The 27,504-nt window shown below is 43.2% G+C and overlaps 1 protein-coding gene across 1 annotated transcript in view; it reads left to right on the forward strand.

The window, feature by feature from the left end:
- Positions 1-27,504, forward strand: part of LOC144674142 (transmembrane protein 150A) — a 142,817-nt gene that overhangs the window by 17,269 nt on the left and 98,044 nt on the right. The window contains exons 2-3 of the mRNA XM_078535635.1: positions 2,240-2,287; positions 4,747-4,818. Of these exons, the coding sequence (XP_078391761.1) occupies positions 2,240-2,287; positions 4,747-4,818 (120 nt within the window). The remainder of the gene's footprint in view (positions 1-2,239; positions 2,288-4,746; positions 4,819-27,504) is intronic.

Genomic DNA, 27,504 nt, shown 5'->3' on the forward strand with positions numbered 1-27,504 from the left:
CGCGCTGTTGTACTTCCACATTCAGCCCTCTGTCCGGACTGGAGTATTCGTCTGAGGCAGTGAAGGTGGAAGCTGTTCAGCTGATTTGCTTGGCTTGCGTAAGTTGTCCATACTTCACTACTCTGAAAGAAGGCACTGAAAATACAAGCCTGGTACACACAGAGCTTTGTATTTTTGGTTTGTTTGCTGTTCACCCACACGTGAGTTGTCAACTTTGACATGACAGCTGTGGCCTTGACAATCCTGGTGTTGATTTTGGCATCAAGGGGTGAATGATAAAATGTGAACCGGCTTACCTCAACGTAAAGCCCCCTCTACACCAATATATAACTTTACCCCTCCAGTCTTACTCTCTCTGAGTAATTTTACCATCTTAGTGCTATGGAATATAGTGTGAAGTTACCCACTTTGGTAGAAAAAACAGAGTATTTCTTAAATGGTGACAGGTTGGGGAGTGTTGATGTCCAAAGGGACCTGGGTGTCCTTCTTCATGAGTCACTAAAAGTTAGCATGCAGGCACAGCAAGCAATAAGGAAGGCAAATGGTATGTTGGCCTTCATCACGAGAGGATTTGAGAACAGGAGTAAAGATGTCTTGCTGCATTTGTATAGAGCCCTGGTGAGACCTCAGCTGGAGTATTATGTAATTTTGGTCTCCTTATCTGAGGAAGGATATACCTGCCATAGAGGAAGCTCAATGGAGGTTCACCAGACGAATCCCTGGGATGACGGGATTGTCTTATGAGGAGAGATTGAGGAAACTGGGCCTGTATTCTCTAGACTTTCGAAGAGTGAGAGTTGATCTTCTTGAGGGTTGCAAAATTTTACAGGGTGTGACAGGATAGATTTGAATAGGTTGTTTCCCCTGGCTGGTGAGTCCATAACCAGGGGACACAGTCTCAGAATAAGGGGGTAGGCCATTTAGGGCTGAGATGAGGAGGAATTTCTTCACTCTGAGGGTGGAGAATCTTTGGAATTCTCTACCCCAGAGAGCTGTGGAAGCTCAATCATTGAGTATGTTCAAGATAGAAATCGATAGATTTCTGGAGACTAATGACATGAAGGGATATGGAGATAGTGCGGGAAAGTGGCATTGAGGTAGATGATCAGCCAAGATCTAATTGAATGGCAGAGCAGGTTCGATGGGCTGAATGGCCTACTCCTGTTCCTACTCTCCTAATTATGCTGTGGATTTACTATCATTGAACAGAGTTGGAACTGTCCCAAACTAATTTGGCACACAGCAGATAACGGATTAATCGTGTTAAGGGCCGCTTAAGGTCAGGTGTCAGGGACCAGCTTATGCTGTGGTGTGGGGGAGGAAGGGGTGCAACACTCCAGGCAGGCTGAGAGAGGCCTTCCCTGCCTGCCGGGGTGTTGCAGCCACTGGCCACCCTGGGGAGAGATTTATCACCGCACACTGGCTCCAAAGGCCAATTCTTATTTCAGTTTTGATAAAAAGAATTGGAGAGAGGGTGTTTCTCTTTTGAGGCTCCCTCTTTCTCGCTCACTCACCCGAAGAGGCATCCCACTGCTGCTTTCAAGCTGAAAGGCCTCTGATTGGTCCTCCAGCTTTGGGGGCCCACATGCTGACCACTAATCGGCCAATTCAGGGAAAATCCCAGCGTGTGACGGCTTCCTACACAGTGCGGCCTTTTGACCCACGCTTGAGCCTGACAGAGGGATTCAGAAGCCCACAGGGGAGAGAGAGAGAGAGGAGGGGAAGAGGATAGAGATATAGAGACCTTATCCCATAATTGTGACCAAATAACCCCAGAGCTTCCAGTGGTGCTAACCCGCCAAATCACCCAGACCCCCAGCAAAGCCAAGGTGAAGGGAATTTATTCGAACGTGAGCTGGGGACCAGAGCAAATGAAAAAAATGTCTCTGCTTGTCTGGGAATAATTTTCAGGCTATTTTTCAATGGGTGGAAGGATTCGGGAGGGGAAGTGCTTTTATGTAGCACGCCGTGGATGATAAAGTGTGAACGGGATTATCTCAGTGAGATTGAATTCAGCAATTGAAGTCGAACTCAAGAATCTGCACATTTTGAACGGTCAGACTGTAAGACACAAATGAATTGTATCCCAATCGCCAAAACAGTTCTAATAATCTAGAGGTGGGGGACAGATTGCAGAGAAATGCTGTCAAACTCGAGTTCTATGTAAAATTATCTGATGCGTTTGAGTAGATAAATTGCTGTCGAGTGTGTATTTAATAATTTCTATTTCTCTCAACAGGTATGGTCTTGCCCTGTCAAATGGCCACGTATGCCCATTATACAACTGGTATGTTACCATTTTTTAATGTTCCATGTGAATGTAGCTTGAAGTAACAATGTCCACGCTCCCTGACTACAGTCGCTCCAGTGGGGACGGGGAGGGACATGACTCCTTTTCACAACTGCCTGGTGCCCTTTTTGCCCTGTTGCTGATGCCTGTTTTTTAGGATAAAGCCAGCCTCGGATACCACTATATCCATTGAGTCCTGAGCTCCTGCCACTGCAGGTACAACACAACACGACAGACACAGCGGGCAGAATTTTTCATCCCGTGGGTGGCGCCCGCTGACAAATAGGAAGCCTATTCAGGCCCTTAAGTAATGAATGAAGTAGCGTTTTTCGCTGCCCGCTCAACCGTTTGGCTGGCGGGCGGGCGAATGGACCAGGCGGCCTTTGCATCCACAGACGGGATGAGGTTTCTGATGGTAACTAAAAAAAAAAAACAATAACCATTATTAACATCCTTTTTCCCACGTCCCTCTTCATGTGACTGAGTCACATGTGGGGACGTGTTTATATATTATGTGAAAAGTTTATTTTCCATTTTAAAGTCCTTCTGTGCCCCCCAGGGAGCTGTCAGTGCGGGTTTCCCCCCCCCCCGCGCACAGCGCTGGCCCTCCTCCCTCCCCCCCAAGCCCGGCAGCGCCAAGGCTCCCACCCACTGTTAACCGGCCGGCCGGCCGGCTTGGAATGGCTGGTTGGAGCCCGATTGCGGCTGTTCCCCGGTCCGCCCGCCAAGGGGGAACTTCCTGCCCAATGGGCGGCACCTTTTGCTCTCAGGGTAAGTCCCGTGGTGGGGGTGGGGGTGGGGCTGGAGTTAGAGGGACTCCTGCTGCAGAGAGTAGCGGTTAAACCCGCCCAGTCGCGCAATGTTCAGCTCATTAATTATGCAGCTGCGATGCCCACGTCGAATCTCGTGGCGGGTCGGGCAGGAGGTCAGCCACCCGACTGGCGTGTCCGGGCACCATATGTAAAGGGCACCTGGATGCACAACCCACCCACCCACCCCCCACTTTGCCCTTCCCCGCAGACCACCTCCGCCCCTCCCTTGCAGAGTTGCCCTTACCCGGACCTCCCCCCTTGGACTTCACCTCCTGGCACCCACCCCCACCCTTCCTTGGTGTGTTCCAACCTCCTCCCCTTCCTTCGTGTCCTCCAACCACCCATCCCCAACTGTTTCCTTCGTGTGTGTATGTGTGTGTGTGTGTGTGTGTGTGTGTGTATGTGTGCTGTCTGCTGCACAATACACTGCCAGTGCCCTGGAGAAGAGCAGTGCAAATGGTGAAGGCAGCGTCTAGTGGCAGGTAAGAGAAAGAGATCTCTCGCTGTGTTTGCAGATCAGGAAACAGAACGGTCTGATTTCCTGCTGGCGGGGGTGGTAGGGGGAGGTCCAAGATTCCAGTCTGTAACCCCCGTTAATGCACATTCATGACATGCAAATTACGATCCCCATGTTCACCAGCGGGAAAGGTGACCCCGCTCCCCTGTGAACTTGCCTTGAAAGAGCTGAGGGGAAGGTTGTGGCTTGATTTCCCTCTGGCAGAATTTCGACTTCCAAATTTCCCAGTCCCACCCGCCACAGTTCCCGCCGTTGGCGGGACTGGAAAATTCCGCCCAATGAGTCGGATTGCGCTGTGTTGGGACGCTCGGGGTGGTTTGGAGTACGAAGGGGACATGATGCTTCGGTTGGACCGAGCCTCAGCCAGACTCCATCTGGAGCACTGTCTTCAGTTTTGAGTTCCACTCCTTAGGAAGGATATAATGGTTTTGAGGAGGGCACAGTGCAGATTTAAATTCTAAGGGCATAAATCTGGCTTGTATTCCCTTGCATGTAGAAGATTGCAGGGTGACCTGATCAAGGCGTTTCAATCGATTAAGGTAGCGATGGAGAAACTATCTTCTCCAGTAGAAGGAGGCTTGATTTTAAAAGTGGGGCTAGGCTGTTCAGGAAGGGGAAACCTAGGAGCGCCTTCTCTCACGCGGTGTGGTGAAAGGCTGGAATCCTGTCTCCCAAAGGGCTGGGAAAGTTGAAGCTTTCAAGACTGAGCGAGGTGTTTGTGAAGTAAGGCCAACAAGGGTTATGATCCAAGACAGGTTAATGGAGATGAGGTATAGACCAAGCCATGATCCAACTTAACTGGGGATACGGGCCCGAGTAACTGAATGACCTATTCCTGCTCCAAATGTTCCTCGACAGTAAAATGAGATTGAAGGGGAGTGGAGTGGGAGAATGGTAAGCTAAAGCTAAAGCTAACCATTCTCCCACTGCACTCCCCTTCAATCTCATTTTACTGCCCTTCTCTAAAACTGATGTCAGAACTGAATGTTCATCATTCTCCGTTAGCGCTGAACTGTTTGAGAACTGGATTTACTAAATTCGCATACTTGCTATAAAGAAACGAGAGCAGTTGAACTGACACTTCCCTGGTGTGTAAACCCGTTGATGTCCGGTCTTCTTCCCCGCAGGGTGTACAATCGTTCCTGTTCCGGTGATGCCTCGGTGAGATGCTGTGCAATTCAAAACATGCCCTTTGTCAGGTAAGCGGAGGACCCTGTATGGTTTTAGTAGTAACACCGTGGCATTCTGTGTAGACTTGGCACACCAGAGAAAATATACTTGCAACGACTGCACCACAGCAGGGTAGATTGTGGGGTGATTTGATAGGGGTGTTTAAAATTATGAAGGAATCTCTTTTTTATTCGTGCATGGCATCACTGGCTAGGCCAGTATTTATTGCCCATCCCTAATTGCCCTTGAGAAGGTGGTGGTGGTTTGTCTTCTTGAGCCACTGTAATCCATGTGGTGTAGGTACACCCACAGTGCTGTTAGGGAGGGAGTTCCAGGGCTTTGACCCAGTGACAGTGAAGGAACGGTGATATATTTCCAAGTCAGGATGGTGTGTGGCTTGGAGGGAAATTTCCAGGTGGTGGTGTTCCCATGTGTCTGCTGCCCTTGTCCTTCTAGATGGTATTGGTCTTGGGTTTGGAAGGTGCTGCCTAAGGAGCCTTGGTGAGTTGCTGCAGTGCATCTTGTAGATGGTACACACTGCTGCTACTGTGCATCGGTGGTGGAGGCAGCGAATGTTTGTGGAAGGGGTGCCAATCAAGCGGGCTGCTTTGTCCTGGACACTGTCAAGCTTCTTGAGTGTTGTGGGAGCTGCACTCGTCCAGGCAAGTGGAGAGTGTTGCATCACACTCCTGACTTGTGCCTTGTGGATGGTGGACAGGCTTTGGGGAGTCAGGAGGTGAGTTACTCACCACAGGATTCCTACCCTCTGACCTCCTGCAGCAACAAAGCTAGGTAGAATCAGAATTCTTCCAGGGATCCAAGAATCTGGAATGAGGTAATAAAGATAAAACATGTATGGTTTAGGATTGAGAGCAGGAAAAACTTTTTTTGCATAGAGGGCTGTGAGTCGATAGAATGCATAATCAGAGTTAATGATTGAAGGATTGAAGAGTCCACGGCCTGGAAATTGGTCCTCTCAAACACCCATTTATCAGGCGCTGATCAGACTACTAAGTCCCCAACACGTTTGGCAAAAAGCGTGCCCACATTTTCAGCCTTGTTATTTTGGATAAGGACAGACAAGAGGCATCCTTTCCTGATTCTTTAAGCAATCTTTAGGCACTTTGCACATGCCTATTTAGGATTGGCTTATCCTGAGGCAGCCATTGTCTTGGGGGCCTGAGGCCTGACCCTTTGGCCACAGGCAATGTACTCTGCTACCCCTCACCCCCGCACGCACCCAAAAAGAAAATCCTGGGCCCCTGTTAATAGTTGGAACAGTTTGATAATGGTTGGAGCGGAGAATAAAGGGATCTGGGAACAGGGCTGGAATTTTGGGATTAGTTCTACTGCTCATGTGGTGGATAAACACCAGCACAGACTGGATAGGCCAAATGGCCAGTTGTGATTCAATGTAACTATCTTTAGTCAAAGTTGGGAATTCTGGCAATAGGCAGCAGGTTAGTTAGCATCTGAGGGAGAAGGAGATGTTAATGATTACCCACTATTAGAACCTGCATATCCATAGCCCCAGGCCAACCCCAAACCTGTACTAGTTAAATTAGAAGGAAGAGCGTTCATAGCGATTAGGGTTTCAAATTTAACCCCTCTCCCGCCATTAATTGGGGAATTAAAATTCCACCCCCCCCCCTTCGACCCCAGATTTGGTAGGGGACAAAAATCCAGCCCTAGGGGAGGGCAACTGAGCCTGCACTCAGACTGCTGTACACATTAACCCTTCACATGCCTATAATGTTACTGAATCTTACCTTTGAAGTGTACTACACTGTACTAGTGGAGGTGTCCTGGTGCTGCAGTCGGACTGTGATTTACCAGTGATGGAAGTGTATTGGTGTTGGATCTACATAGCCAAGCAGTGGGGGAACATTCCTTTGAAACACTGCATGAGTTTTTATGCCGTTGGGACTGGCAATACAGTAAAGCAATTAGGCCCCCTCAACAGGTCAGCATCAAACTGGGAGCAATCATCCTTTTTGAGTTGGATCTGTTCTAGATTATGTTGCTGGATGTAATGTTAAGGGGGGGAGATGGTGGCATATTGATGACATCACTGGACTAGTGATCGAGGGGCCCAGGCTAATGCTCTGAGGTCAGGGGTTCAAATCCCACCATGATAGCCAGTGGAATTTAAATTCAGTTAATAAATCTGGAATTGAAAGCTAGTCTCAGTCATGGTGACTATGAAATTGTCATAAAAACCCATCTGGTTCACTAATGTCCTTCAGGGGAGGAAATCTGCCGTCCTTACCTGGTCTGGCCTACATGTGACTCCAGACCCACAGCAATGTGGTTGACTCTTAAACTGCCCTCTGAAATGGCCCAGCAAGCCGCTCAGTTCAAGGGCAATTAGGGATGGGCAACAAATGTTGGCCTTGCCATCGGCACCCACACCCCCATAAAAGAAATAAAGAAAAAATAACAAACATATGAACCAGGTGGGGCTGGTAGCTTTGGAAGTAAAGTTACAGTGACATAGTTTGCTCATGTGTCATGAAGACTGTAATGCAAGACTGGGTGTGGGTGGCTCTGGTTTTCTGTGAACCTTCCTTGGAAATGATGTTGGACCTATGGTTAAAATTGCAGTGGTTTACCTATGGGGGCACTTGCTTGGACATCTGTCCCATGGTGTAAATGGGTGGGTTCCAGGGCACTGGAGAGCTCAGCCCATTAAGTCTTGCCACAATATGAAGGGTTTCTGTGATAGAAACAGGATATAAAGTGCAATCGGAGTTGTTTGATAATAAGAGATCATCTGGTTCATTTTCCACCATCCTAATAATCACACGATACAATAGTGGAGTTGGTGATTAATTATAACAGTTAGAATCATCGGGAAAAGTTTTCCCAGCGCCTGGGATAGCGGGTTTGGGGAAAGGCGGTGGGGACCGGAATTATATCAACGACATGTGTAGTGATTACTCCTTGATACAATTCCTTGGGCAGGAATGTGGATCGGTTGCCCACTGAACAGACGAGGGCAGCCAATTTAAATAACTAAGGTTCTAGTTAGCGGTGATTTTTCGGCCATGTGAGGAAGTTGTCAGCTTAATGGAGGTGGTCTGCTTGCAGTGGTCGGGACGGGGGAGGGGTCGCATTGGGCATCGGAGTGGAAGGCTCCAAGAAAGATGCAGACATTACAGGACAGCCCCATCTTCCCAACAGTCCAAGTGCAGGGGGTTTCCCTCTGATCAGAGGGTATTACCCTCGTCCCCCCCTCTAAAATAACTATTTACTGTCGGCTCTGAGAGTGCCTCTACTTTGAGGTGCCCTCTCGGTCTCCTACCTGCCTCAGCAGTGTCCACCTGTCTCAGTGGAGCTGCTGAGCCTCTGATTGGAACAGCAGCATTGGAAACCGTCCTTAACTAAAAATAGCACCCACACCCCTCCCACCAAGCCTGGCTGCTGAGAAATGTGGGCTTAGGAGATCCATTTGGTCCCAATGTCAGGGTCCTGAAGCCCATGGGAAAATCCTTTCCATGGAGTGATACAGCACTGAAGGAGACCATTCTGTCCATCATACCTCTGCTGGTGCTTTGGTAGAGTTATGCAATTAACCCCATTCCCCTACCCTTTTCCCCTTCAAGTATTTATCCAAATTCTCTATGAACGTTACTCCTGAATCTGCTTCCACTGCTTTTTCAGGCAGCGTGTTTCAGACCACAACAACTCACTGTGTAAAAGTATGCTTCCTCATATCACTTCTGGTTCTTTTGCGAATCACCGTACACCTATGCCTCTGGAAACAATGCAATGCAATAGAGCAATTACTCTATCAAAATCATGAACTATATCTCCGTCCCCTCACTGTCGCTGGGTCAAAATCCTGGAACTCCCTCCCTAACAGCACTGTGGGTGTACCTACACCACATGGACTGCAGCGGTTCAAGAAGGCAGCTCACCCCCACCTTCTCAAGAGCAGTTAGGGGTGGGCAATAAATGCTGGCCACATCCCATGAACGAATAAATGAAAACAAACTACGTTTTCCAAATGACAATGTCCCAGATGATTCTCTCTGGAAGTTTTCCCACACCAATATTAGACTGATAGGCCTGTGGCTCTTGGGTTAAACCCTCTGTCCTTTTGCAAACAGAGGCGTAACATTTGTAATTCTCCTCTCCTCTGGCACCATTCCCATATTCAAGGAGGATTAGAAAGCTGTGTCTAGAATCTCCGCCCTTTACTTTCCTCACAAACCTCAGATCCACCCTACCCGGACAGGGTGACATTTCTTCTTGGAGAACTGTCAACCTTTTAAGTATCTCCTCTTTATCTGTTCTGTCTGATATCATTTCTGCTTCCTCTTTTACTGCTGTACTAGCAGCATCCTCTTCCCTGGTGAATGTACGGGTTTAGCACCTCAGCCACGCTCTTTGTCTTTGCAAGATTGTTTTTGATCCCAATCAGCCTCATTCTTCCATTGATGATCCTTTCACCATTTATGTATTTAGAAAAAAGTCTTTTGGTTCCTTTTTGTTTTAGCCTCTAAGCTAATCTCATACTTTCTCTTTGTCCCTCTTATTCCAATTTTTAAGTCTCCTCTGTACTTCCTATATTCAGTTTGCTTCTCGACTGTGCTCGGAGCTTTACAGTTTCCTTTCTCTATCTTATTTTAACATCTTGATCTTTAGTCATCCAGAGAGATCTAGCTTTCCATTCCTTTCCCGTTCCTTCTCATGTGAATGTGTCCACTCTATACCTGAGCCATCTTCTGTTTGAAGGCCTCCCATTGCTGAATTACTGGTTAGCATGCCAATTTTTGATTCCAGTTGACCTGGGCCAGAACCGTTCCCAGCTCGCTGAGTTCAGGTCACCTCTGTTCCTACATCTCTAGATTCCTGGTTCACCTCGACCTATGAATGGCTGTCAAAAGACGGGAGCAAGGCTGTTAAAAAAAATAAGATGATAACAGAATAAACAGGAGTGGGCCATACAGCCCCATGACCCTGCCCGGTCATTCGCTAAGACCTTAGCTGTTCTTCTGCCTCAGCCCCACCCTCTCTCCCTTGATTCCTTGAGAGACCAAAATTCTGTCTACCTCACTCAGCCTTAGATGTTCTCCACAATGGAACATCTACGGTCCCCTGGGGTAGAGAATTCTCAAGATTCAGCCCTAAACCTGGCCACCATCTCTCCTGCAACCAAAAACTGGTCATCCCCTTCATTTCTGCTTATGGGATCTTGCTGTGTACAAGTGCGCAGCCTCCTGACCAACAGTGCGAAAGTAAGTTATATTGCCAGGCACTCAGGGCCTGCTCTGCTTTTTCCCTGAGGGAGTGCAGTTCACCCAGTGCAACGTGTCTAAATAAAGCTACGCCCATAGGCAGTGGAAAAGCCACTCAACGTCAGTGCTCTGTGTGCAGACGTGATGTCCTGGGGATGATGCCAGACTGGATTTAATTTTACACAGACAATTCCCCAAGTTACAATGCAAGCTGCTGTTTGCTGTATCCATGGACACCTCGATGTTCTCGGCCAGTTTTGTTTTTTCTCTCCCCAGCAATCACTCTTAATAATTAGGCCTGCATGTAGGACATTATTGGAGTTTTACACTATTTAATAAAGTGATGCAGCTCCCTCAGCAAGGGCTCCTGTCTGATTGCAGAAGGGTACGCTGTGGGAGAGGTTATTGGCACAGCGATTCTTCATGTGTGACATTACAAATTATTCTCTAATTATATTAGTCCCAGTCTCTGTGCTTTCATGGCCTAACTCTGGACTCTTGTACATGGGCCCTTCACTCCTGGCTTCCACCTCTTCCCTTGTCCGACATGCTCTGGAACCAGTGACTTGCACCTAACTGCATTGGAATACTCCCCACTTGCCTGGATGAGTGCAGCTCCAACAATACACAAGAAGCTTGACCATCCAGGGCAAAGCAGCCCGCTTGATTGGCACCCCTTCCACAAACATTCACTCCCTCCACCACTGATGCACAATAGCAGCAGTGTGTACCATCTACAAGATGCACTGCAGGAATTCACCAAGCCTCCTTAGACAGCACCTTCCAAACCTATGACCACTACCATCTAGAAGGACAAGGGCAGCAGACACATGGGAACATCACCACCCAGAAGTTCCCCTCCAAGTCACTCACCATCCTGACTTGGAAATATATCGGCCGTTCCTTCACTGTCGCTGGGTCAAAATCCTGGAACTCCCTTCCTAACAGCACCGTGGGTGTACCTACACCACATGGACTGCAGCGGTTCAAGAAGACAAATCACCACCACCTTCTCAAGGGCAATTAGGGATGGGCAATAAATACTGGCCTAGCCAGCGATGCCATGAACGATAAAAAAGAAATTCCTTCATAATTTTAAACACACCTGTCAAATCACCCCGCAATCTCCCCTGCTGTGGTGCAGTCATTACAAGTAATTGTGTTCTTCTATAACTGTGTTCTCCTGTAACTGCTTTCTCCATAACTGAGAAAAGAGACAGGTCAAATCTTTTCATCTTGTGCTCATCAGGACAATTCGCAAGAATACCAATATAAGGGGAAAACAACAATTTATACTGTATGAGCAGAGAGTGCTGAGTGGTTGTCAAGGGGACTCTGGCGGTGGCATTGCCATGGAGAATGTGCCAGTGATGCTGACTGACAGTTAACTGCCAAGCACTGTTTGAAATTTAGACCAGGCAGTTTGACTCTGATTGGTTAAGGCAGTGCCCTGAGGAATGAGTCAGTGAGAGGCTGTCACTTATTTTGATGAGTGCAAGATGAAAAGCTTCAACACATCTCTTTTTTCAGCAATACTCAAGTTCTATATTACCAAACGACTATTTCTCATATAACTGCATTCTCCTGTAATTGTGTTCACCTGTAACTGCATTCTCCTGTAACTGCATTCTCCTGTAACTGCATTCTACTATATCTGCATTCTCCTGTAACTGCATTCTCCTATAACTGCATTCTCCTGTAACTGCATTCTACTATATCTGCATTCACCTGTAACTGCATTCTCCTGTAACTGCATTCTCCTGTAACTGCATTCTACTATATCTGCATTCTCCTGTAACTGCATTCTCCTATAACTGCATTCTCCTGTAATTGCATTCACCTGTAACTGCATTCTCCTGTAACTGCATTCTACTATATCTGCATTCTCGTGTAACTGCATTCTACTATATCTGCATTCTCCTGTAACTGCATTCTCCTATAACTGCATTCTCCTGTAACTGCATTCTACTATATCTGCATTCTCCTGTAACTGCATTCTCCTATAACTGCATTCTCCTGTAATTGCATTCACCTGTAACTGCATTCTCCTGTAACTGCATTCTCCTATAACTGCATTCTCCTGTAATTGCATTCACCTGTAACTGCATTCTCCTGTAACTGCATTCTACTATATCTGCATTCTCCTGTAACTGCATTCTACTATATCTGCATTCTCCTGTAACTGCATTCTACTATATCTGCATTCTCCTGTAACTGCATTCTACTATATCTGCATTCTCCTGTAACTGCATTCTACTATATCTGCATTCTCCTGTAACTGCATTCACCTGTAACTGCATTCACCTGTAACTGCATTCTCCTATAACTGCATTCTCCTGTAATTGCATTCACCTGTAACTGCATTCTACTATATCTGCATTCTCCTCTAACTGCATTCTACTATATCTGCATTCTCCTGTAATTGCATTCACCTGTAACTGCATTCTCCTATAACTGCATTCTCCTGTAACTGCATTCTCCTGTAACTGCATTCTACTATATCTGCATTCTCCTGTAACTGCATTCTCCTGTAACTGCATTCTCCTGTAACTGCATTCTACTATATCTGCATTCTCCTGTAACTGCATTCTCCTGTAACTGCATTCTACTATGTCTGCATTCTCCTGTAACTGCATTCTCCTGTAACTGCATTCTACTATATCTGCATTCTCCTGTAACTGCATTCTCCTGTAACTGCATTCTACTATATCTGCATTCTCCTGTAACTGCATTCTCCTGTAACTGCATTCTACTATATCTGCATTCTCCTGTAACTGCATTCTCCTGTAACTGCATTCTACTATATCTGCATTCTCCTGTAACTGCATTCTCCTGTAACTGCATTCTCCTGTAACTGCATTCTACTATATCTGCATTCTACTATAACTGCATTCTCCTGTAACTGCATCACCTGTTACTGCATTCTACTATATCTGCATTCTACTATAACTGCATTCTCCTGTAACTGCATTCTCCTGTAACTGCATTCTACTATATCTGCATTCTCCTGTAACTGCATTCTCCTGTAACTGCATTCTCCTGTAACTGCATTCTACTATATCTGCATTCTCCTGTAACTGCATTCTCCTGTAACTGCATTCTCCTGTAACTGCATTCTACTATATCTGCATTCTCCTGTAACTGCATTCTACTATATCTGCATTCTACTATAACTGCATTCTCCTGTAACTGCATTCACCTGTAACTGCATTCACCTGTAACTGCATTCACCTGTAACTGCATTCTCCTGTAACTGCATTCTCCTGTAACTACATTCTACTATATCTGCATTCACCTGTAACTGCATTCTCCTGTAGCTGCATTCTACTATATCTGCATTCTCCTGTAACTGCATTCTACTATATCTGCATTCTCCTGTAACTGCATTCTACTATATCTGCATTCTCCTGTAACTACATTCTCCTGTAACTGCATTCTACTATATCTGCATTCACCTGTAACTGCATTCTCCTGTAACTACATTCTCCTGTAACTGCATTCTACTATATCTGCATTCTCCTGTAACTGCATTCTCCTGTAACTGCATTCTACTATATCTGCATTCACCTGTAACTGCATTCACCTGTAACTGCATTCTACTATATCTGCATTCACCTGTAACTGCATTCTACTATATCTGCATTCTCCTGTAACTGCATTCACCTGTAACTGCATTCACCTGTAACTGCATTCTACTATATCTGCATTCTCCTGTAACTGAATTCTGCTATATATGCATTCTCCTGTAACTGCATTCTCCTGTAACTACATTCTCCTGTAACTGCATTCTACTATATCTGCATTCTCCTGTAACTGCATTCTACTATATCTGCATTCTCCTGTAACTGCATTCTCCTGTAACTGCATTCTCCTGTAACTGCATTCTCCTGTAACTACATTCTCCTGTAACTGCATTCTACTATATCTGCATTCTCCTGTAACTGCATTCTACTATATCTGCATTCACCTGTAACTGCATTCTCCTGTAACTGCATTCTCCGGTATCTGCATTCTCCTGTAACTGCATTCTCCTATAACTGCATTCTCCTGTAACTACATTCTCCTGTAACTGCATTCTCCTGTAACTACATTCTCCTGTAACTGCATTCTACTATATCTGCATTCTCCTGTAGCTACATTCTACTATATCTGCATTCTCCTGTAACTGCATTCTCCTGTAACTGCATTCTCCTGTAACTGCATTCTACTATATCTGCATTCTCCTGTAGCTACATTCTCCTGTAACTGCATTCTACTATATCTGCATTCTCCTGTAGCTGCATTCTCCTGTAACTGCATTCTACTATATCTGCATTCTCCTGTAGCTACATTCTACTATATCTGCATTCTCCTGTAACTGCATTCTACTATATCTGCATTCTCCTGTAGCTACATTCTACTATATCTGCATTCTCCTGTAACTGCATTCTACTATATCTGCATTCTCCTGTAGCTACATTCTACTATATCTGCATTCTCCTGTAACTGCATTCTACTATATCTGCATTCTCCTGTAGCTACATTCTACTATATCTGCATTCTCCTGTAACTGCATTCTACTATATCTGCATTCTCCTGTAGCTACATTCTACTATATCTGCATTCCCCTGTAACTGCATTCTACTATATCTGCATTCTCCTGTAGCTACATTCTACTATATCTGCATTCTCCTGTAACTGCATTCTCCCATAACTGCATTCTCCTGTAACTACATTCTCCTGTAACTGCATTCCCCTGTAACTGCATTCTACTATATCTGCATTCTCCTGTAACTGCATTCTCCTGTAACTGCATTCTCCTGTAACTGCATTCTACTATATCTGCATTCACCTGTATCTGCATTCACCTGTAACTGCATTCTCCTATAACTGCATTCTCCTGTAACTGCATTCTCCTGTAACTGCATTCTACTATATCTGCATTCACCTGTATCTGCATTCTCCTGTAACTGCATTCTCCTGTAACTGCATTCTCCTGTAACTGCATTCTCCTGTAACTGCATTCTACTATATCTGCATTCACCTGTATCTGCATTCTCCTGTAACTGCATTCTCCTGTAACTGCATTCTCCTGTAACTGCATTCTACTATATCTGCATTCACCTGTAACTGCATTCTCCTGTAACTGCATTCTCCTGTAACTGCATTCTACTATATCTGCATTCTCCTGTAACTGCATTCACCTGTAACTGCATTCTACTATAACTGCATTCTACTATATCTGCATTCTCCTGTAACTGCATTCCCCTGTAACTGCATTCTACTATATCTGCATTCTCCTGTAGCTACATTCTACTATATCTGCATTCTCCTGTAACTGCATTCTCCCATAACTGCATTCTCCTGTAACTACATTCTCCTGTAACTGCATTCCCCTGTAACTGCATTCTACTATATCTGCATTCTCCTGTAACTGCATTCTCCTGTAACTGCATTCTCCTGTAACTGCATTCTACTATATCTGCATTCACCTGTATCTGCATTCACCTGTAACTGCATTCTCCTATAACTGCATTCTACTATATCTGCATTCACCTGTAACTGCATTCTCCTGTAACTGCATTCTCCTGTAACTGCATTCTACTATATCTGCATTCTCCTGTAACTGCATTCACCTGTAACTGCATTCTACTATAACTGCATTCTACTATATCTGCATTCTCCTGTAACTGCATTCACCTGTAACTGCATTCACCTGTAACTGCATTCTACTATATCTGCATTCTCCTGTAACTGCATTCTACTATATCTGCATTCACCTGTAACTGCATTCTACTATATCTGCATTCACCTGTAACTGCATTCTCCTGTAACTGCATTCTACTATATCTGCATTCACCTGTAATTGCATTCACCTGTAACTGCATTCTCCTGTAACTGCATTCTACTATATCTGCATTCTCCGGTAACTGCATTCTACTATATCTGCATTCTCCTGTAACTGCATTCTACTATATCTGCATTCTACTATATCTGCATTCTCCTGTAACTGCATTCACCTGTAACTGCATTCACCTGTAACTGCATTCACCTGTAACTGCATTCTACTATATCTGCATTCACCTGTAACTGCATTCTCCTGTAACTGCATTCTACTATATCTGCATTCACCTGTAATTGCATTCACCTGTAACTGCATTCTCCTGTAACTGCATTCTACTATATCTGCATTCTCCTGTAACTGCATTCTCCTGTAACTGCATTCTCCTGTAACTGCATTCACCTGTAACTGCATTCACCTGTAACTGCATTCACCTGTAACTGCATTCTACTATATCTGCATTCTCCTGTAGCTACATTCTACTATATCTGCATTCTCCTGTAACTGCATTCTCCTGTATCTGCATTCTCCTGTAACTGCATTCTCCTATAACTGCATTCTCCTGTAACTACATTCTCCTGTAACTGCATTCTCCTATAACTGCATTCTACTATATCTGCATTCTCCTGTAACTGCATTCTACTATATCTGCATTCTCCTGTAACTGCATTCTCCTGTAACTGCATTCTCCTGTAACTGCATTCCCCTGTAACTGCATTCTACTATATCTGCATTCTCCTGTAACTGCATTCTCCTGTAACTGCATTCTACTATATCTGCATTCTCCTGTAACTGCATTCTCCTCTAACTGCATTCTCCTGTAACTGCATTCTACTATATCTGCATTCACCTGTATCTGCATTCACCTGTAACTGCATTCTCCAGTAACTGCATTCTCCTGTAACTGCATTCTACTATATCTGCATTCTACTATATCTGCATTCTCCTGTAACTGCATTCTACTATATCTGCATTCTCCTGTAACTGCATTCACCTGTAACTGCATTCCCCTGTAACTGCATTCTCCTATAACTGCATTCTCCTGTAACTGCATTCTCCTGTAACTGCATTCACCTGTATCTGCATTCTCCTGTATCTGCATTCTCCTGTAACTGCATTCTCCTATAACTGCATTCTCCTGTATCTGCATTCTCCTGTAGCTGCATTCTCCTATAACTGCATTCTCCTGTAACTGCATTCTACTGTAACTGCATTCTCCTGTAACTGCATTCTCCTGTAGCTGCATTCTCCTGTAACTGCATTCTCCTGTAACTGCATTCTCCTGTAGCTGCATTCTCCTGTAACTGCATTCTCCTGTAACTGCATTCACCTATAACTGCATTCACCCATAACTGCATTCTCCTGTAACTGCATTCTCCTGTAACTGCATTCACCTATAACTGCATTCACCCATAACTGCATTCTCCTGTAACTGCATTCTCCTGTAACTGCATTCTCCTGTAGCTGCATTCTCCTGTAGCTGCATTCTCCTGTAGCTGCATTCTCCTGTAGCTGCATTCTCCTGTAACTGCATTCTCCTGTAGCTGCATTCTCCTGTAGCTGCATTCACCTATAACTGCATTCTCCTGTAGCTGCATTCTCCTGTAGCTGCATTCACCTATAACTGCATTCTCCTGTAACTGCATTCTCCTGTAGCTGCATTCTCCTGTAACTGCATTCTCCTGTAACTGCATTCTACTGTAACTGAATTCTACTATATCTGCATTCTCCTGTAACTGCATTCTCCTATAACTGCATTCTACTGTAACTGCATTCTCCTGTAACTGCATTCTCCTGGTACTGCATTCTCCTGTAACTGCATTCTCCTGTAACTGCATTCTACTGTAACTGAATTCTACTATATCTGCATTCTCCTGTAACTGCATTCTCCTGTAACTGCATTCTCCTGTAGCTGCATTCTCCTGTAACTGCATTCTCCTGGTACTGCATTCTCCTGTAACTGCATTCTACTATATCTGCATTCTCCTGTAACTGCATTCTCCTGTAACTGCATTCTACTATATCTGCATTCTCCTGTAACTGCATTCTCCTGTAACTGCATTCTACTATATCTGCATTCTCCTGTAACTGAATTGTACTATATCTGCATTCTCCTGTAACTGCATTCTACTATATCTGCATTCTCCTGTAACTGCATTCTCCTGTAACTGCATTCTCCTGTAACTGAATTCCACTATATCTGCATTCTCCTGTAACTGAATTCTACTATATCTGCATTCACCTGTAACTGCATTCTCCTGTAGCTGCATTCTACTATATCGGCATTCTCCTGTAACTGCATTCTCCTGTAACTGCATTCTACTATATCTGCATTCTCCTGTAACTGCATTCTCCTGTAACTGAATTGTACTATAACTGCATTCTCCCGTAACTGCATTCTCCTGTAAATGCATTCTCCTGTAGCTGCATTCTCCAATAACTGCATTCTCCTGTAACTGCATTCTCCTGTAACTGCATTCTACTATATCTGCATTCGCCTGTAACTGCATTCTCCTGTAACTGCATTCTCCTGTAACTGCATTCTACTATATCTGCATTCTCCTGTAGCTGCATTCTCCTGTAACTGCATTCTACTATATCTGCATTCTCCTGTATCTGCATTCTCCTGTAACTGCATTCTACTATATCTGCATTCTCCTGTAGCTACATTCTACTATATCTACATTCTCCTGTAACTGCATTCTCCTGTAACTGCATTCTACTATATCTGCATTCACCTGTAACTGCACTCTCCTGTAACTGCATTCTCCTGTAACTGCATTCTCCTGTAACTGCATTCTACTATATTTGCATTCTCCTGTAGCTACATTCTACTATATCAACATTCTCCTGTAACTGCATTCTCCTGTAACTGCATTCTACTATATCTGCATTCTCCTATAACTGCATTCTCCTGTAACTGCATTCTCCTATAACTGCATTCTTCTGTAACTGCATTCTCCTATAACTGCATTCTACTATATCTGCATTCTACTATACCTACATTCTCCTGTAACTGCATTCTCCTGTAACTGCATTCTCCTGTAGCTGCATTCTCCTATAACTGCATTCTCCTGTACCTGCATTCTCCTATAACTGCATTCTCCTGTAGCTGCATTCTCCTGTAACTGCATTCTCCTATAACTGCATTCTCCTGTAACTGCATTCTCCTGTAGCTGCATTCTCCTATAACTGCATTCTCCTGTAACTGCATTCTCGTGTAACTGCATTCTCCTATAACTGCATTCTCCTGTAACTGCATTCTACTATATCTGCATTCTCCTTTAACTGCATTCTCCTGTAACTGCATTCTACTATATCTACATTCTACTATACCTACATTCTCCTGTAACTGCATTCTCCTGTAACTGCATTCTACTATATCTGCATTCTACTATATCTGCATTCTACTATACCTACATTCTCCTGTAACTGCATTCTCCTGTAACTGCATTCTACTATATCTGCATTCTACTATATCTGCATTCTACTATACCTACATTCTCCTATAACTGCATTCTCCTGTAACTGCATTCTACTATATCTGCATTCTCCTTTAACTGCATTCTCCTGTAACTGCATTCTACTATATCTGCATTCTACTATACCTACATTCTCCTGTAACTGCATTCTCCTATAACTGCATTCTCCTGTAACTGCATTCTACTATATCTGCATTCTCCTTTAACTGCATTCTCCTGTAACTGCATTCTACTATATCTGCATTCTACTATACCTACATTCTCCTGTAACTGCATTCTACTATATCTGCATTCTACTATACCTACATTCTCCTGTAACTGCATTCTCCTATAACTGCATTCTCCTGTAACTGCATTCTACTATATCTGCATTCTCCTTTAACTGCATTCTCCTGTAACTGCATTCTACTATATCTGCATTCTACTATACCTACATTCTCCTGTAACTGCATTCTCCTGTAACTGCATTCTACTATACCTACATTCTCCTGTAACTGCATTCTCCTGCAGCTGCATTCACCTGTAACTGCATTCTCCAATAACTGCATTCTCCTGTAACTGCATTCTCCTGTAACTGCATTCTCCTATAACTGCATTCTCCTGTAACTGCATTCTACTATATCTGCATTCTCCTGTAACTGCATTCTCCTATAACTGCATTCTCCTGTAACTGCATTCTACTATATCTGCATTCTCCTGTAACTGCATTCTCCTGTAACTGCATTCTACTATATCTGCATTCTCCTGTAACTGCATTCTCCTGTAACTGCATTCTACTATATCTGTATTCTCCTGTAACTGCATTCTACTATCTCTGCATTCTACTGTAACTGCATTCTCCTGTAACTGCATTCTACTATATCTGCATTCTCCTGTAACTGCATGCTCCTGTATCTGAATTGTACTATATCTGCATTCTCCTGTAACTGCATTCTACTATATCTGCATTCTCCTGTAACTGCATTCTCCTGTAACTGCATTCTACTATATCTGCATTCTCCTGTAACTGCATTCTCCTGTAACTGAATTGTACTATATCTGCATTCTCCTGTAACTGCATTCTCCTGTAAATGCATTCTCCTGTAACTGCATTCTCCTGTAACAGAATTGTACTATAATTGCATTCTCCTGTAACTGCATTCTCCTGTAAATGCATTCTCCTGTAGCTGCATTCTCCTATAACTGCATTCTCCTGTAACTGCATTCTCCTGTAACTGCATTCTACTATATCTGCATTCGCCTGTAACTGCATTCTCCTGTAACTGCATTCTCCTGTAACTGCATTCTACTATATCTGCATTCTCCTGTAACTGCATTCTCCTGTAACTGCATTCTACTATATCTGCATTCTCCTGTATCTGCATTCTCCTGTAACTGCATTCTACTATATCTGCATTCTCCTGTAGCTACATTCTACTATATCTACATTCTCCTGTAACTGCATTCTCCTGTAACTGCATTCTACTATATCTGCATTCACCTGTAACTGCATTCTACTATATCTGCATTCTCCTGTAGCTACATTCTACTATATCTACATTCTCCTGTAACTGCATTCTCCTGTAACTGCATTCTACTATATCTACATTCTCCTGTAACTGCATTCTCCTGTAACTGCATTCCTCTGTAACTGCATTCTCCTGTAGCTGCATTCTCCTATAACTGCATTCTCCTGTACCTGCATTCTCCTATAACTGCATTCTCCTGTAGCTGCATTCTCCTGTAACTGCATTCTCCTATAACTGCATTCTCCTCTAACTGCATTCTCCTATAACTGCATTCTCCTGTAACTGCATTCTCCTGTAGCTGCATTCTCCTATAACTGCATTCTCCTGTAACTGCATTCTCCTGTAGCTGCATTCTCCTATAACTGCAATCTCCTGTAACTGCATTCTCGTGTAACTGCATTCTCCTATAACTGCATTCTCCTGTAACTGCATTCTACTATATCTGCATTCTCGTTTAACTGCATTCTCCTGTAACTGCATTCTACTATATCTGCATTATACTATACCTACATTCTCCTGTAACTGCATTCTCCTGTAACTGCATTCTCCTGTAACCGCATTCTACTATACCTACATTCTACTATATCTGCATTCTACTATACCTACATTCTCCTGTAACTGCATTCTCCTGTAACTGCATTCTACTATATCTGCATTCTACTATATCTGCATTCAACTATACCTACATTCTCCTGTAACTGCATTCTACTGTAACTGCATTATACTATATCTGCATTCTCCTTTAACTGCATTCTCCTGTAACTGCATTCTACTATATCTGCATTCTACTATACCTACATTCTCCCGTAACTGCATTCTCCTGTAACTGCATTCTACTATATCTGCATTCTACTATACCTACATTCTCCTATAACTGCATTCTCCTGTAACTGCATTCTAATATACCTACATTCTCCTGTAACTGCATTCTCCTGTAACTGCATTCTACTATATCTGCATTCTACTATATCTGCATTCTACTATACCTACATTCTCCTGTAACTGCATTCTCCTATAACTGCATTCTCCTGTAACTGCGTTCTACTATATCTGCATTCTCCTTTAACTGCATTCTCCTGTAACTGCGTTCTACTATATCTGCATTCTACTATACCTACATTCTCCTGTAACTGCATTCTCCTGTAACTCCATTCTACTATACCTACATTCTCCTGTAACTGCATTCTCCTGCAGCTGCATTCACCTGTAACTGCATTATCCTATAACTGCATTCTCCTGTAACTGCATTCTCCTGTAACTGCATTCTCCTATAACTGCATTCTCCTGTAACTGCATTCTACTATATCTGCATTCTCCTTTAACTGCATTCTCCTGTAACTGCATTCTACTATATCTGCATTCTCCTGTAGCTACATTCTACTATATCTACATTCTCCTGTAACTGCATTCACCTATAACTGCATTCACCCATAACTGCATTCTCCTGTAACTGCATTCTCCTGTAACTGCATTCACCTATAACTGCATTCACCCATAACTGCATTCTCCTGTAACTGCATTCTCCTGTAACTGCATTCTCCTGTAGCTGCATTCTCCTGTAGCTGCATTCTCCTGTAGCTGCATTCTCCTGTAGCTGCATTCTCCTGTAACTGCATTCTCCTGTAGCTGCATTCTCCTGTAGCTGCATTCACCTATAACTGCATTCTCCTGTAGCTGCATTCTCCTGTAGCTGCATTCACCTATAACTGCATTCTCCTGTAACTGCATTCTCCTGTAGCTGCATTCTCCTGTAACTGCATTCTCCTGTAACTGCATTCTACTGTAACTGAATTCTACTATATCTGCATTCTCCTGTAACTGCATTCTCCTATAACTGCATTCTACTGTAACTGCATTCTCCTGTAACTGCATTCTCCTGGTACTGCATTCTCCTGTAACTGCATTCTCCTGTAACTGCATTCTACTGTAACTGAATTCTACTATATCTGCATTCTCCTGTAACTGCATTCTCCTGTAACTGCATTCTCCTGTAGCTGCATTCTCCTGTAACTGCATTCTCCTGGTACTGCATTCTCCTGTAACTGCATTCTACTATATCTGCATTCTCCTGTAACTGCATTCTCCTGTAACTGCATTCTACTATATCTGCATTCTCCTGTAACTGCATTCTCCTGTAACTGCATTCTACTATATCTGCATTCTCCTGTAACTGAATTGTACTATATCTGCATTCTCCTGTAACTGCATTCTACTATATCTGCATTCTCCTGTAACTGCATTCTCCTGTAACTGCATTCTCCTGTAACTGAATTCCACTATATCTGCATTCTCCTGTAACTGAATTCTACTATATCTGCATTCACCTGTAACTGCATTCTCCTGTAGCTGCATTCTACTATATCGGCATTCTCCTGTAACTGCATTCTCCTGTAACTGCATTCTACTATATCTGCATTCTCCTGTAACTGCATTCTCCTGTAACTGAATTGTACTATAACTGCATTCTCCCGTAACTGCATTCTCCTGTAAATGCATTCTCCTGTAGCTGCATTCTCCAATAACTGCATTCTCCTGTAACTGCATTCTCCTGTAACTGCATTCTACTATATCTGCATTCGCCTGTAACTGCATTCTCCTGTAACTGCATTCTCCTGTAACTGCATTCTACTATATCTGCATTCTCCTGTAGCTGCATTCTCCTGTAACTGCATTCTACTATATCTGCATTCTCCTGTATCTGCATTCTCCTGTAACTGCATTCTACTATATCTGCATTCTCCTGTAGCTACATTCTACTATATCTACATTCTCCTGTAACTGCATTCTCCTGTAACTGCATTCTACTATATCTGCATTCACCTGTAACTGCACTCTCCTGTAACTGCATTCTCCTGTAACTGCATTCTCCTGTAACTGCATTCTACTATATTTGCATTCTCCTGTAGCTACATTCTACTATATCAACATTCTCCTGTAACTGCATTCTCCTGTAACTGCATTCTACTATATCTGCATTCTCCTATAACTGCATTCTCCTGTAACTGCATTCTCCTATAACTGCATTCTTCTGTAACTGCATTCTCCTATAACTGCATTCTACTATATCTGCATTCTACTATACCTACATTCTCCTGTAACTGCATTCTCCTGTAACTGCATTCTCCTGTAGCTGCATTCTCCTATAACTGCATTCTCCTGTACCTGCATTCTCCTATAACTGCATTCTCCTGTAGCTGCATTCTCCTGTAACTGCATTCTCCTATAACTGCATTCTCCTGTAACTGCATTCTCCTGTAGCTGCATTCTCCTATAACTGCATTCTCCTGTAACTGCATTCTCGTGTAACTGCATTCTCCTATAACTGCATTCTCCTGTAACTGCATTCTACTATATCTGCATTCTCCTTTAACTGCATTCTCCTGTAACTGCATTCTACTATATCTACATTCTACTATACCTACATTCTCCTGTAACTGCATTCTCCTGTAACTGCATTCTACTATATCTGCATTCTACTATATCTGCATTCTACTATACCTACATTCTCCTGTAACTGCATTCTCCTGTAACTGCATTCTACTATATCTGCATTCTACTATATCTGCATTCTACTATACCTACATTCTCCTATAACTGCATTCTCCTGTAACTGCATTCTACTATATCTGCATTCTCCTTTAACTGCATTCTCCTGTAACTGCATTCTACTATATCTGCATTCTACTATACCTACATTCTCCTGTAACTTCATTCTCCTATAACTGCATTCTCCTGTAACTGCATTCTACTATATCTGCATTCTCCTTTAACTGCATTCTCCTGTAACTGCATTCTACTATATCTGCATTCTACTATACCTACATTCTCCTGTAACTGCATTCTACTATATCTGCATTCTACTATACCTACATTCTCCTGTAACTTCATTCTCCTATAACTGCATTCTCCTGTAACTGCATTCTACTATATCTGCATTCTCCTTTAACTGCATTCTCCTGTAACTGCATTCTACTATATCTGCATTCTACTATACCTACATTCTCCTGTAACTGCATTCTCCTGTAACTGCATTCTACTATACCTACATTCTCCTGTAACTGCATTCTCCTGCAGCTGCATTCACCTGTAACTGCATTCTCCAATAACTGCATTCTCCTGTAACTGCATTCTCCTGTAACTGCATTCTCCTATAACTGCATTCTCCTGTAACTGCATTCTACTATATCTGCATTCTCCTGTAACTGCATTCTCCTATAACTGCATTCTCCTGTAACTGCATTCTACTATATCTGCATTCTCCTGTAACTGCATTCTCCTGTAACTGCATTCTACTATATCTGCATTCTCCTGTAACTGCATTCTCCTGTAACTGCATTCTACTATATCTGTATTCTCCTGTAACTGCATTCTACTATCTCTGCATTCTACTGTAACTGCATTCTCCTGTAACTGCATTCTACTATATCTGCATTCTCCTGTAACTGCATGCTCCTGTATCTGAATTGTACTATATCTGCATTCTCCTGTAACTGCATTCTACTATATCTGCATTCTCCTGTAACTGCATTCTCCTGTAACTGCATTCTACTATATCTGCATTCTCCTGTAACTGCATTCTCCTGTAACTGAATTGTACTATATCTGCATTCTCCTGTAACTGCATTCTCCTGTAAATGCATTCTCCTGTAACTGCATTCTCCTGTAACAGAATTGTACTATAATTGCATTCTCCTGTAACTGCATTCTCCTGTAAATGCATTCTCCTGTAGCTGCATTCTACTATATCTGCATTCGCCTGTAACTGCATTCTCCTGTAACTGCATTCTCCTGTAACTGCATTCTACTATATCTGCATTCTCCTGTAACTGCATTCTCCTGTAACTGCATTCTACTATATCTGCATTCTCCTGTATCTGCATTCTCCTGTAACTGCATTCTACTATATCTGCATTCTCCTGTAGCTACATTCTACTATATCTACATTCTCCTGTAACTGCATTCTCCTGTAACTGCATTCTACTATATCTGCATTCACCTGTAACTGCATTCTACTATATCTGCATTCTCCTGTAGCTACATTCTACTATATCTACATTCTCCTGTAACTGCATTCTCCTGTAACTGCATTCTACTATATCTACATTCTCCTGTAACTGCATTCTCCTGTAACTGCATTCCTCTGTAACTGCATTCTCCTGTAGCTGCATTCTCCTATAACTGCATTCTCCTGTACCTGCATTCTCCTATAACTGCATTCTCCTGTAGCTGCATTCTCCTGTAACTGCATTCTCCTATAACTGCATTCTCCTCTAACTGCATTCTCCTATAACTGCATTCTCCTGTAACTGCATTCTCCTGTAGCTGCATTCTCCTATAACTGCATTCTCCTGTAACTGCATTCTCCTGTAGCTGCATTCTCCTATAACTGCAATCTCCTGTAACTGCATTCTCGTGTAACTGCATTCTCCTATAACTGCATTCTCCTGTAACTGCATTCTACTATATCTGCATTCTCGTTTAACTGCATTCTCCTGTAACTGCATTCTACTATATCTGCATTATACTATACCTACATTCTCCTGTAACTGCATTCTCCTGTAACTGCATTCTCCTGTAACCGCATTCTACTATACCTACATTCTACTATATCTGCATTCTACTATACCTACATTCTCCTGTAACTGCATTCTCCTGTAACTGCATTCTACTATATCTGCATTCTACTATATCTGCATTCAACTATACCTACATTCTCCTGTAACTGCATTCTACTGTAACTGCATTATACTATATCTGCATTCTCCTTTAACTGCATTCTCCTGTAACTGCATTCTACTATATCTGCATTCTACTATACCTACATTCTCCCGTAACTGCATTCTCCTGTAACTGCATTCTACTATATCTGCATTCTACTATACCTACATTCTCCTATAACTGCATTCTCCTGTAACTGCATTCTAATATACCTACATTCTCCTGTAACTGCATTCTCCTGTAACTGCATTCTACTATATCTGCATTCTACTATATCTGCATTCTACTATACCTACATTCTCCAGTAACTGCATTCTCCTATAACTGCATTCTCCTGTAACTGCGTTCTACTATATCTGCATTCTCCTTTAACTGCATTCTCCTGTAACTGCGTTCTACTATATCTGCATTCTACTATACCTACATTCTCCTGTAACTGCATTCTCCTGTAACTCCATTCTACTATACCTACATTCTCCTGTAACTGCATTCTCCTGCAGCTGCATTCACCTGTAACTGCATTATCCTATAACTGCATTCTCCTGTAACTGCATTCTCCTGTAACTGCATTCTCCTATAACTGCATTCTCCTGTAACTGCATTCTACTATATCTGCATTCTCCTTTAACTGCATTCTCCTGTAACTGCATTCTACTATATCTGCATTCTCCTGTAGCTACATTCTACTATATCTACATTCTCCTGTAACTGCATTCTCCTGTAACTGCATTCTACTGTATCTGCATTCACCTGTAACTGCATTCTCCTGTAACTGCATTCTCCTGTAACTGCATTCTACTATATCTACATTCTCCTGTAACTGCATTCTCCTGTAACTGCATTCTACTATATCTACATTCTCCTGTAACTGCATTCTCCTGTAACTGCATTCTCCTGTAACTGCATTCTCCTGTAACTGCATTCTACTATATCTACATTCTCC

Source organism: Cetorhinus maximus, unplaced genomic scaffold (assembly GCF_964194155.1).
Source record: "Cetorhinus maximus unplaced genomic scaffold, sCetMax3.hap1.1 HAP1_SCAFFOLD_567, whole genome shotgun sequence".
Lineage (NCBI taxonomy): Eukaryota > Metazoa > Chordata > Chondrichthyes > Lamniformes > Cetorhinidae > Cetorhinus > Cetorhinus maximus.